The 12,522-nt window shown below is 42.0% G+C and overlaps 1 protein-coding gene across 4 annotated transcripts in view; it reads right to left on the bottom strand.

The window, feature by feature from the left end:
* The window catches only part of LOC139391650 (HIVEP zinc finger 1), an 86,186-nt gene extending 75,987 nt beyond the window's left edge, over positions 1-10,199 (bottom strand). For 2 of the 4 annotated variants that reach the window (XM_071139044.1, XM_071139047.1), the window contains exons 1-2: positions 10,103-10,199; positions 6,944-7,072 (exon numbers count right to left, since the gene is read on the bottom strand). In XM_071139044.1, the coding sequence (XP_070995145.1) occupies positions 6,944-6,983 (40 nt within the window). In that variant the 5' untranslated portion in view covers positions 6,984-7,072; positions 10,103-10,199. Of the gene's footprint in view, positions 1-6,943; positions 7,073-9,644; positions 9,945-10,102 lie in introns of those variants that run through there. The other 2 variants (XM_071139046.1, XM_071139045.1) reach the window with 2 other exon arrangements.
* Positions 10,200-12,522: the final 2,323 nt, after the last annotated feature.

The following is a 12,522-nucleotide window of genomic DNA, read 5'->3' as shown; positions in this document are numbered from 1 at the left end:
GATTCCTATTTGACTCAGCCATGCCTCGTTGCCCATCCAACATTTCCATTTCATCTCCCACCCCTTCTAAATCCCCTATCTCCAATGCTCCTCTCTTTTTCCCCTGCCCCGCTACAAAGTTTCTCCCTGCAGGCGGTCACTGAGTCCGAGGTGCTAAAGAAGCTCCTTAAACGTATCTGGGTTTTCTTTAAGGTTGCTACCCCTATAATCACCAAGACCATCTCTGACCTTTTTAACCTGGCTCTCCTCTCCGGGGAGGTTCCCATTGCTTGGAAGGCAGCCACGGTTTGTCCTTTATTTAAAGGGTGAGATCAAGCTGATCCTAACTGTTATAGGCCTATTTCTATTTTGCCCTGTTTATCAAAAGTGTTGGAAAAACTTGTCAATAATCAACTGACTGTCTTTCTTGATGTCTATAGTATTCTCTCTGGTATGCAATCTGGTTTCCGCTCAGGTTATGGATGTGTCACTGCAAACTTAAAGGTCCTCAATGATGTCACCATTGCCCTTGATTCTAAGCAATGTTGTGCTGCTATTTTATTGACTTGGCCAAAGCGTTAGATATGGTAGACCATTCCATTCTTGTGTGCCAGGTAAGTAGTATTGGTGTCTCTGAGGGGTCTTTGGCCTGGTTTGCTAACTACCTTTCTCACAGTGTGCAGTGTATAAAGTCAGAACATCTGCTGTCTCAGCCACTGCCTGTCACCAAGGGTGTACCCCAAAGGCTCGATCCTAGGCCCCACGCTCTTCTCAATTTACATCAACAACATAGCTCAAGCAGTGGGAAACTCTCTCATCCATGTATATGCATATGATACAATCTTATAGTCAGCTGGCCCCTCCTCAGATTTTGTGTTAAACGATCTAAAACAAGACTTTATTGGTGTCCAATAAGCTTTTTCTGCCCTTAACCTTGTTCTGAACATCTCCAAAACAAAGGTAATGTGGTTTGATAAGAAGAATGCCCCTCTCCCCACAGGTGTGATTACTACCTCTGAGGTTTTAGAGCTTGAGGTAGTCACCACGTACACGTACTTGGGAGTATGGCTAGACGGTACACTGTCCTTCTCTTAGCACATATCAAAGATGCAAGCTAAAGTTAGAGGAAACCAAGTCTAGATATATCGTAAATTGGTCCTCTTTCACCCCAGCTGCCAAACTAACCCTGATTCAGATGACAATCTTACCCATGCTAGATTACGGAGACATAATTTATAGATCGGCAGTTAAGGGTGCTCGTCGCTGCACTCTATGCTCTTCTGTAAATTGGTAATCTCTGTATACCTGTCGCAAAACCCACTGGTTGACGCTTATTTATAAAACCCTCTTAGGCCTCACTCCCCCCACCTGAGATATCTACTGCAGCCCTCATCCTCCACATATAACACCCGTTCTGCCAGTCACATTCTGTTAAAGGTTCCCAAAGCACACACATCCCTGGGTCGCTTGTCTTTTCAGTTCGCTGCAGCTAGCGACTGGAACGAGCGGCAACAAACACTCAAACTGGACAGTTTTCTCAATTTCTTCATTCAAAGACTCAATCATGGACACTCTTACTGACAGTTGTGGGTGCTTTGCGTGATGTATTGTTGTCTCTACCTTCTTGCCCTTTGTGCTGTTGTCTGTGACCGATAATGTTTGTACCCTGTTTTGTGCTGCTACCATGTTGTGCTGCTACCATGTTGTGCTGCTGCCATGTTGTGTCTCTACCATGTTGTTGTCATGTCTCAGCCTCCAGTATTTATGCTGCAGTAGTTTGTGTCGGGGGGCTAGGGTCAGTTTGTTATATCTGGAGTACTTCTCCTGTCCTATTCTGTGTCCTGTGTGAATTTAAGTGTGCTCTCTCTAATTCTCTCTTTCTTTCTCTCTCTCAGAGGACCTGAGCCCTAGGACCATGCCTCAGGACTACCTGACATGATGACTCCTTGTTGTCCCCAGTCCACCTGGCCGTGCTGCTGCTCCAGTTTCAACTGTTCTGCCTTATTATTATTTGACCATGCTGGTCATTTATGAACATTTGAACATCTTGGCCATGTTCTGTTATAATCTCCACCCGGCACAGCCAGAAGAGGACTGGCCACCCCACATAGCCTGGTTCCTCTCTAGGTTTCTTCCTAGGTTTTGGCCTTTCTAGGGAGTTTTTCCTAGCCACCGTGCTTCTACACCTGCATTGCTTGCTGTTTGGGGTTTTAGGCAGGGTTTCTGTACAGCACTTTGAGATATCAGCTGATGTACGAAGGGCTATATAAATACATTTGATTTTGATTTGATGTTGTGTTGCTGCCATGCTGTGTTGTTGTCTTAGGTCTCTCTTTATGTAGTGTTGTCTCTCTTTCGTGATGTGCATTTTGTCCTACATTTTTACTTCATTTATTTTTAATCCCAACCCCTTCCCCGCAGGAGGCCTTTTGCCTTTTGGTAGTCCGTCATTGTAACCGAAAGGTTGCAAGTTCAAATCCCCGAGCTGACAAGGTACAAATCTGTCGTTCTGCCCCTGAACAGGCAGTTAACCCACAGTTCCTAGGCCGTCATTGAAAATAAGAATTTGTTCTTAACTGACTTGCCTAGTTAAATAAAGGTTCAATTAAAAAAATAAAAAATTCTGTCAGGCTACATACAGTAACGTTGCCTTGAGGTCTGAGCATTATCATGTGATGGCAAGAGTCAGTTTGGGGAGTATTTTAGTATTTTATTAGGATCCCCATTAGCTACTGCTAAAGAAGCAGCTACTCTTCCTGGGGTCCACACAAAACATTACATATTACAAAACATTAATAGGCAAGTACACTACATCCCTAGGATAGAACTACTTACTTCCCTCAATTCCGGATTATCTGCCCTGGGCTCTTTCTGTAATTCTGACCGAATTTCCGGGTTACCCATAAGAAAACGCCAACGTTACAGAGGCAAGAGAAGGGGGATCCTGGCAAGATTAAGGTGAAGGGAAACCCAGCCACCTCTTCCCTCCATTCTACTGGCCAATGTACAGTCACTTGATAATAAGATGGATGACCTCCGATCGCGGATTTGCTACCAACGGGAGTCTCGCAACTGCAATATTCTCTGCTGTTCTGAAACATGGCTCTCGGACAAGTTGGCTATCCAAGTTGATGGATTCTCCATTCACCGTGCCGACAGGACAGTGGATTCTGGGAAATCAAGGGGGGAGGGGGTTGCCGCTTCATCAACAACAACTGGTGTGCTGTCTCGAGCATGGTGGAAGTGTCGACCCATTGTTCACCCATTTTGGAATAAATGATGGTCAAATGCCAACCCTTTTACCTCCCGAGAGAGTTTTTAGCTGTTATCGTGACTGTTGTATATCCCCTCAGGACAAGAAAAATAACAAGCTGGGACTTAACGAAATGTACGAGGCTATAACCAAGCAGGAAAACATCCTTCTTGCCGGCGATTTTAATTCATTAAGACACGTGATGCACAACTTCCATCAACACATCTCCCTCACCACTTGGGGCGATAAAGTCCTAGACCACTGTTTAACCCACAAGCAAGTATACAAGGCTCTCCCTCGTTTGCCATTCGTAAAATCAGATCATGACTCCGTATTCCTGCTTCCTGTTTACAAGCAGAAGCTGAAACACGAATTACCCGTGACTCACTTCGTTGAGAAATGGTCTCCAGAATCAGAGATTATGCTACAGGACTGCTTTGCTGGCGCTGATTGGAATATGTTTCGAGACTCTGCCGATAACATTGACGAGCTAACCACCTCCATCACCAGCTTCATTAGGAAATGCTTCGGCGACAGTTACATTTTGCTGCTTCCCCAATCAAAAGCCATGGATTAACACTGAGGTTAGATAGGGCTACCCCACACAGGGCTATCGCAGACAACCGAGGCTACGGCTGAGAATAGAAAAAGTACAAGAAATGCTGAAATGACCACCGCAGAGTCATCAAACGAGCAAAAGGACAATATAGGAATAATGTGTAATGATATTACAAAGGCTTCATATTACAAAGGCTTCATTACGGAATACAAAGGAAGACCCAGCCTCGATCTGCCCAAAAATACCTCTCTACCAGATGAACTCAATGCATTGTATGCATGCTTTGACAATAACAACATTGTGCAAGGTGTGAGGGTTGCCACCGACCCAGAAGATTGGGTGATCTCACTCACCGAGGCCGATGTGAGTAAAGTCTTTAATCAGGTCAATATCCGCAAGGTCGCGGGCCCATTGATTTGCATACCGCCCCAACAGATCCATAGACGATCCCAACAGATCCATAGATCTCCCTCAACAGTGGAGCGGGTCGAGAGCTTCAAGTTCCTCTGTGTCCAAATCACTAAATGGTCCACACACACCGCACAATTGTGAATGAGGCACAACAGTGCCTCTTCCCCCTCAGGAGGTTGAAAAGGTTTGGCATGGGCCCTCAAATCCTCAAAATGTTTTACAGCTGTACCATTGAGAGCATCTTGACTGGCTGCATCACTGCTTGGTATGGCAATAACACTGCTCCCAATCGCATGGTGCTACAGAGGGTGGTGTGGACAGCCCAGTATATCACTGGGGCCGAGCTCCCTGACATCCAGGACATTTATATCACCCACTCACATACAATCATCATATACGCTTCTGCTACTTTGTTTATCATATATTCTGATGCCTAGTCACCTTACACCTTACTTACCTTATACATAGCTACGTCTATCGATCCAGTATGCCTGCACATTGTTAATATGGTACTGGAATTGACACTGTATATAGTATGCTTACTTATTTTATTGTGTTCTTCTTATTTTTATATATTTTGTGTTTTGGTTCTACTTTGTTATTTTCAGTATTACATTGTTATTGATTACTGCATCGTTGGGGTTAGAGCTTGCAAGAAAGGCATTTCACTGTCCTGGTGCATGTGACATTAAAACTTGAAACTTATGCCTTCATAATCACACACAATTTTTTTTTTTATGGAATGGGAGGAGGGGGTGTGGGGTTCCCAAGAAGAACGTTACAAGGATCTAAGTGGTATGACTCTCACTTCAGCAGAATGTGAGTTTGCCTGTGATAGCATGCCACGCCACGCACTAAGCAGCATAGCATTTCCTGTCTGACTAATTAACCCCTGAGCACAGAGGGGGAGAGGTGATGAAACAGGTCAAAGGTCAAAAGCCACAATACAGAAGCTGTAAACGACCCCATGTCTATTCAATATAAAGTACCAGAAGCTGTAAAATACTCTTATACTATTTGTAATGATGGATTTACATCTACAGGCACCAAGTAATAACTATTCTTTTTAATATATCTGATCATCTCATTTCCTTGAGCTCCTATTGAAACTACACTGAGTAACTTCAGATGGCAAAAGAGAGCGAGACTACAGATGTTGGATCTTAATTTGAGCCAGTTTTGTACAGCAGGAAAATAATCCTGCAGCATCAGGAAATGCGGATTATTATATGGATAAAAATTCCTGGGTATTTTTGTAGGGGTTGAAACATTTTTTGTAAGGGAAAATCAAGTCAGAAATTTCAAAGTGGAAATTTCTCCTGCAACCGGGTGATCAAATTCAGGTCCTACTCTGTATGAGAGGGGACTATGGGGTAAGAGGAACAGAGGAATGCATCAGAGAGAATGGGACAGGACATCCTTGTTCACTGCAGTATTTGCATGTGTAACAAAACAAAATCCATACTTTGCCAGAGGAAACAATGGAGGAAATATCAATCTTCCTTCCATTCCTTAATTAATTAGGTCTTGCCTTTAGGTGACAGACATTTCTTCTTTTTAATTTGCTCATTCACATTGATTGATCCCATGTTGCCCAAACCCCACCCTTTAGACCACATATGGACAGTTGGCATGGATATACCCACATTACATGACATTTACATTACCTCTGCCTAGCCCTGCTACTAATAAAACTGGGCGTTTCCACTCGCTCTAAAACAGTAACTGGCCTAATGTGGCTGGGGAAATGTACTATCCCACACTCCTCCTTTAGGCAATCTGCTGTTATAAAACTAAATTATTTACGTTGTTTGGCCAAGTAAGCGCAAAGCATTACATTTGTGGGTGTGGGTGGGGGGGGTGTTATAATAAATAAACATTCAAATACTGGTCGCTGCTTGCCGAGATTGGCAAAGTACGTTTCTTTCTCATTTTATTCTTATGGACTTTGCATGCAACACACATAGAAACACACACAAACATCTAAATAAATCCATTACTAGTGTACATGCCTTAGGTTCTGACATACACTTCGCCTCTGCGATAACGCATAATTGTTCGATAATTAGCCTATCAAAGGCAAATGATAAAGTCGAAGAAAAGCTCTGTTCTTGATTAACAGTCATGCACTTGTAAACATAAGCCGTTATAGCCTACACACTAACATATGGACTCCAACGACATAAAGGGAGGTTCCACCATAGAACGACACAATTGATTCTAGTTGTTTCCTATAGGTTCCACAGCACACACAGATTGGAAAACTAAGCACTAATAGTGAAGACAATTGTGTAACAAAAGACAAAATGAAAAAAAATCACAAAAGGAAAGTGGACAACCACAGCTCAGCAGATTCTATAGACATTTGGTCAGCAAGTGTGGACAGAGAAGTGGGTAGGGGGCAAGTGCGGACAGAAGTCTGTAAGGGACTAGGGGACTGTGGGAGGACAGATGGCTCAGTGATCCCTTCTATCTATTTCTCCCTCCATCTCTCGCCTTTGAATATTAAATTAAAGTCTGAACTAAGATGACCTTTGTTTTTTTAAAGACCTTTCATTTGTTTACCCAGGATAGTACACTTAGTAACAATTTACAGGGAGTCCTGAGTTTGATAAAATCAATAAAAACATACACATTACATGCCCTCCAAAAATGTAACAACACAGCACACAGTAGCATGACATGACATAGGCCTACACACACAGACATTTAAAATGCAGCAATTCAGGTTGGCGACTCACCTTTAAGGTTCTTCGGGTTGTTCTGCTTGGTTCGCGGCATCTTTTCTTGTTGGTTGTTTCACTGACACATCTTCTGAAAGGTTGTCAATTCTCTAATGCAGGTGGACCACGAACACCCTCTGGGTTCATCTACAAAGCACACATAGAGAGGGTCAGTGTCAGCTCAACACACCATAGATCAATAAACACTAAGCAGCCCTTATCTTCTTACTAAGTGTGTGTGAGTGTGTGTCTATGGCTGTCTGTGTGCAGTCTCCCGTCCTCTCACTTGACAAGAATCAGAAAGGACACTGCTGTTGTTGCGTCTGTCAGTTTAACAGTTGTCCCTGTCTAAATTCTAATTCCAGTCCAAACGTACACAGTATAAATTCTAATTCCAGTTTAAACGTACAAGGCTTACATTCTTGTTCCAGTCCAAACGTACAAGGCTTACATTCTTATTCCAGTCCAAACGTACACAGTATAAATTCTAATTCCAGTCCAAACGTACAAGACTTACATTCTTATTCCAGTCCAAACGTACACAGTATAAATTCTAATTCCAGTTCAAACGTACAAGGCTTACATTCTTATTCCAGTCCAAACGTACACAGTATAAATTCTAATTCCAGTTCAAACGTACAAGGCTTACATTCTTGTTCCAGTCCAAACGTACAAGGCTTACATTCTTGTTCCAGTCCAAACATACAAGGCTTACATTCTTGTTCCAGTCCAAACGTACACAAAACAAAGCCCAGTGAGCACAATACGTTGAAAAGACGGTTATCAACGTCTTGTCAACATATGTTGCCCATAGGGAGGCTCCTGCTAAGTTTGATGGCATGGCATAATATCCAATATCCAACCACTGACAGGGTGCTCCTCTACCGATATCAGGTGAGTTCTGGACCAACTCTGAGATGTGAATGCATCTCTCTCCATATAAATATAAACCTGGAGTGGCTTCCTATAATCTGATCTAAACCAAGAGGAGATGGCTGTTTTTTTGGTACACAACTGATTGACAAGTTGATGTCAGATACACTGCCCTGCCCTTCGCTTTGATGACACACATGTTTCAGATGACGAAAGACGCAAACAATAAGGCCTTGTGTCTGGCGGGTAGTCAGCGCTCCAGGGTGCTTACGAGGTCAGCGGGCTACAATCACCCGGATCTTCTTGTAAAAGTGAACATGCCATAGATCATTGCATCACCATCAGACATAAGCAAACACTGAAAGGGCATCTTGATCCCATAGCTGTATAGTATCTGTTTAATCTTATTGTATTGCTGCTAATGATACCCTTTTTACAGTGGATGAAAAATGACTAATTTTAGACTTCATGCAAATCTGAGCTCTGCAAAAAAAACATCAGCAGACACCATCAGCAGTATGTTGAAGCTAAATTATATCAAATCTTGACCTTTCAAAAACCCAAGGCAAAGAAAATAACAAGCAGAATGAATGATCAGCAGAGCTCCCTCAGTCCCTCCCAATACATTTCTATAGACATGATCTATAGAAATTCACATACATTGCTCTAGTCTATACATGATCTATACATAACTATAAATGTATTGAAAATGACTAAACCTTTTACATAGTATATACTGTATTATGCTTATAGATAATTTCCTGCATGATCTTCCTAGATCAATCCCTTCCACTGTACATTTTGTTCCAACATCCAGTCTGTTCCGTTTGCCAATGTTACATAACAGTCCGTTACTACAGCCATATGATATTTTTTTACCATATACTGGTACACGTGCGCTGCTACAGCAATGACATCATTGAGCTCGCAAAATATATCGGCAGTAATGTACACAGCGCATGCACCAGGTCACAGAGCCCAGTAAGAACGACAATGACAGTCATACAATCAAACATGTTCATAAGCTCCAACCTGCCTCCCAGGGAGAACGAAGGACAGGTCGAATACCTTAAGTTCAGAAGATGCTGGTGATTTGGAGGAGAGCGAGACGTGCGTGTGCGGCGCGCGTGTCAGCTGAGAATTTTTTGAGGAAACACCCCGAAACTGACAGCTTGATGAGGATGCCACAATAAGCGGCGGAGTAAATGTTGCAGTAGGCCTAGTCCTATAGCTGTCCGAAAAGAATGTTCTCTCTAAATCACTGACGACAGATTTACGCCTCATTCAACACACACCTAGGAGGATTCCTTCCAGTCACCTTGCAGCATTTTACAGCAACATTGTAACAACATTTACAGCAACACTGTAACATGTAAAAAAAAACAATGGACATGATGTCCTTCATTGTGAAATATGAACACTGAATAGCCAAACCCCTGTGACATAATCAAATGCCTCTATCTATCCAACCAATAACGGTGGCTTCAAGTGACACATCTAAAACAGGTGAACAACATTGTTTCCTTGTAGCCATGCATCAATGTCTTTATACAATACATGTTACATCACAACAGTCGCATCTTATTGTGAGGGAATGCAGTCTAAATCAAAAACAATGACTGGGTTATAGCGTATTTTATGCCTGTAGCACAAGCAACACATGAACGCGCTTTAACTGAGGGAGGAGTCAGGGAAAACCCCTCGCTCTCTGCAACACTACGGCGGCACTTCCCTAATTCAACAAATATGCGACAGTATTTTTGAACACTTTCTCATCTGTTGCGCAATATCTATGTATCAGAAAAATGGCTAATGTATCAGATAAATGGCAATAGATCAGGCTTACCTATTGGCGCAATAGACAGGCACATTCAGTAGCAAGCAAGACAGCAACATTACACAACCCACATTCGAATGCTGCAGACGTATAACGTTACACCAAAACAACGATTCTATGGTAAGCAACGACGGTTCTGAAAGCTTAACTTGTTTGATCCCAAAATTTGACATTCCTTCTTTGCAAACGTGAAAGCACAGGCGTGAGCTAAAAGAAACACAACGGTGAATACATTGAATACAAATAACTAGCCGAACCAGCAAGAACGTCCCCGACAGGCGTCAGGCGTTGTAGCATACACGATCGCCCAGTGAGAGTACTGCCCTAGAACACTTCCACATGCATGCAGCCCAAAGTTTCAACCACATTTACGACAAATAAATATCCACAAACTAAATTCATACATTATATATATATATATATATATATATATATATATATATATATATATATATATATATACTTACAAGTGAGGTCTTAATAGTTGTCAGGGATTTCTGGTGTAACACACCTTAAGGGTAAAGGTCTGTTTTTGTCGCTTCTCACTCTCTCACTTTCTATTGCAGGAAACAGACAGGCCAACTGACGTCAACGGGGGTCCCGTCTCCGCCTCCCAACCACAGGATGTCATCTCCGGGAGGTATGCGACGATCAAACTACGACCAAATAAATTGCTAAAAACAATATCACCAGGGCCTTGTTTTTTACCATATTTATAAAAATACATTTCAAACGTATATTAAGTAAGTTTAGACCATATTTACGACTGAAACCGTGTCTAAAATAGTCTTTATTTTAAGCGTCGTTTGTCGTGCACCCCCTAAAGATCTTTCCTTTGCACATAGTTTGGGACTGACAGTTTTCCCGGAGGTTCCTTGTTGTCAGGTCACGTTGCGCCCATCCACTGCCGACTGGGCTTTCCCATGCAGATCTCCCATTGCAATTACTAAACCATTTATTTTCAAGCCAAACAGACTTTGAACTTGCCTGGGGTATTGAGGCAGGATGAGTTTGAAAATCGAAGATTATATAGCATAGTTCAAAGCTACACTAGGATGCCATACAGTGATTGCAGTCGGGTTTTGCATAGCCTGCATTATTATTTTTTCCCCATCCATAGAGTATAAATCCAATTTAATTTAACTTGTTTTAATTTTAATGAAATGAAACATGAAATTGCATACTGGTCTTCTATAATAAATTGTATAAGATGCACCTTGCAGAATACTCCATATTTGACTGTTACTGAATTGCATTTGAACTAAGAAAGGCCTATTCCCAATGTAATTGTATCCTGCAAATCTTGACTTTGGATAGAGTCTGCATTCTACTTCCTTATTATTTTCCAGGTTCCAAGTTTCCAGGTCCCTACATTTCTAAATACTAAATTTTTCTAATAAAAAAAATGTGTTGGCTATTTGAGGTTCACGTCAGGTTAAATAAGATAAGCTACTATGGGAATTGTATCTCTGGGAGTTTTATCTAATGGAGATATACTCAACATACTGTACAGTAGTTGGAATTCTTGCTACTGCAATAAATTGAGTCACAGCACCCCATTGTCTGCTAAGAGAAGATACATGTGAATTCAGATGATGCTGCGTGTGGGTTATTTTTAACCCATGCCTGTGTGCCTCAAATCATGATGGCTACCACTGTGTTCAGCTATGACACATCACCTAATGAAAAAGGTCAAGGTATATTTTTGTCATTGTGAACAGAAATACCTCACTAATGAACATGTGTGTCAGAAGTGGCAGTTTTTCTATGTGGAACAGATTACCCACACAATGGTCAACAACCTGGTCAGAAGTAATGCAATATGTAGGGAATGGGGTGCCATTTGGGATGCAACCTACAGTTGAAGTCGAGAGTTTACATACACTTTAGCCGAATACATTTAAACTCTGTTTTTCACAATTCCTGACATTTAATCTAAGCAAAAATTACCTGTCTTAGGTCAGTTAGGTTCACCACTTTATTTTAAAAATGTGAAATGTCAGAATAATAGTAGAGAGAATGATTTATTTCAGCTTTTATTTCTTTCATCACATTCCCAGTGGGTCAGAAGTTTACATACACTCAATTAGTATTTGATACCATTACCTTTAAATAGTTTAACTTGGGTCAAACGTTTCGGGTAGCCTTCCACAAGCTTCCCACAATAAGTTGGGTGAATTTTGACCCGTTCCTCCTGGCAGAGCTGTTGTAACTGAGTCAGTTTTGTAGGCCTCCTTGCTCACGCACGCCTTTTCAGTTCTGTAGACAAATGTGCAATGGGTTTGAGGTCAGGGCTTTGTGATGGCCACTCCAATACCTTAACTTTGTTGCCCTTAAGCCATTTTGCCACAACTTTGGAAGTATGCTTGGGGTCATTGTTAATTTGGAAGACCCATTTACGACCAAGCTTTAACTTCCCGACTGATGTCTTGAGATGTTGCTTCAATATATCCACGTAATTTTCCTTCCTAGTGTTGCCATCTATTTTGTGAAGTGCACCAGGCCCTCCTGCATTAAAGAACCCCCACAACATGATGCTGCCACCCCCATGCTTGATGGTTGGGATGGTGTTCTTCGGCTTGCAAGCCTCCCCCTTTTTTCTCAAAACATAACGATGGTCATTATGGCCAAACAGTTCTGTTTTTGTTTCATCAGACCAGAGGACATTTCTCCAAAAAGTACGATCTTTGTCCCCATGTGCAGCTGCAAACATTAGTCTGGATTTTTATGGCGGTTTTGGAGAAATTGCTTCTTCCTTGCTGAGCGGCCTTTCAGGTTATGTCGTTATAGAACTCGTTTTACTGTGGATATAGATACTTTTGTACCGGTTTTCTCCAGCATCTTCACAAGGTCCTTTGCTGTTGTACTGGGATTGATTTGCGCTTCT

This window comes from Oncorhynchus clarkii, chromosome 32 (assembly GCF_045791955.1).
Source record: "Oncorhynchus clarkii lewisi isolate Uvic-CL-2024 chromosome 32, UVic_Ocla_1.0, whole genome shotgun sequence".
Lineage (NCBI taxonomy): Eukaryota > Metazoa > Chordata > Actinopteri > Salmoniformes > Salmonidae > Oncorhynchus > Oncorhynchus clarkii.
The sequence above is the reverse complement of the archived record's forward strand: the minus strand, read 5'-3'. Positions and strand labels throughout refer to the sequence as shown.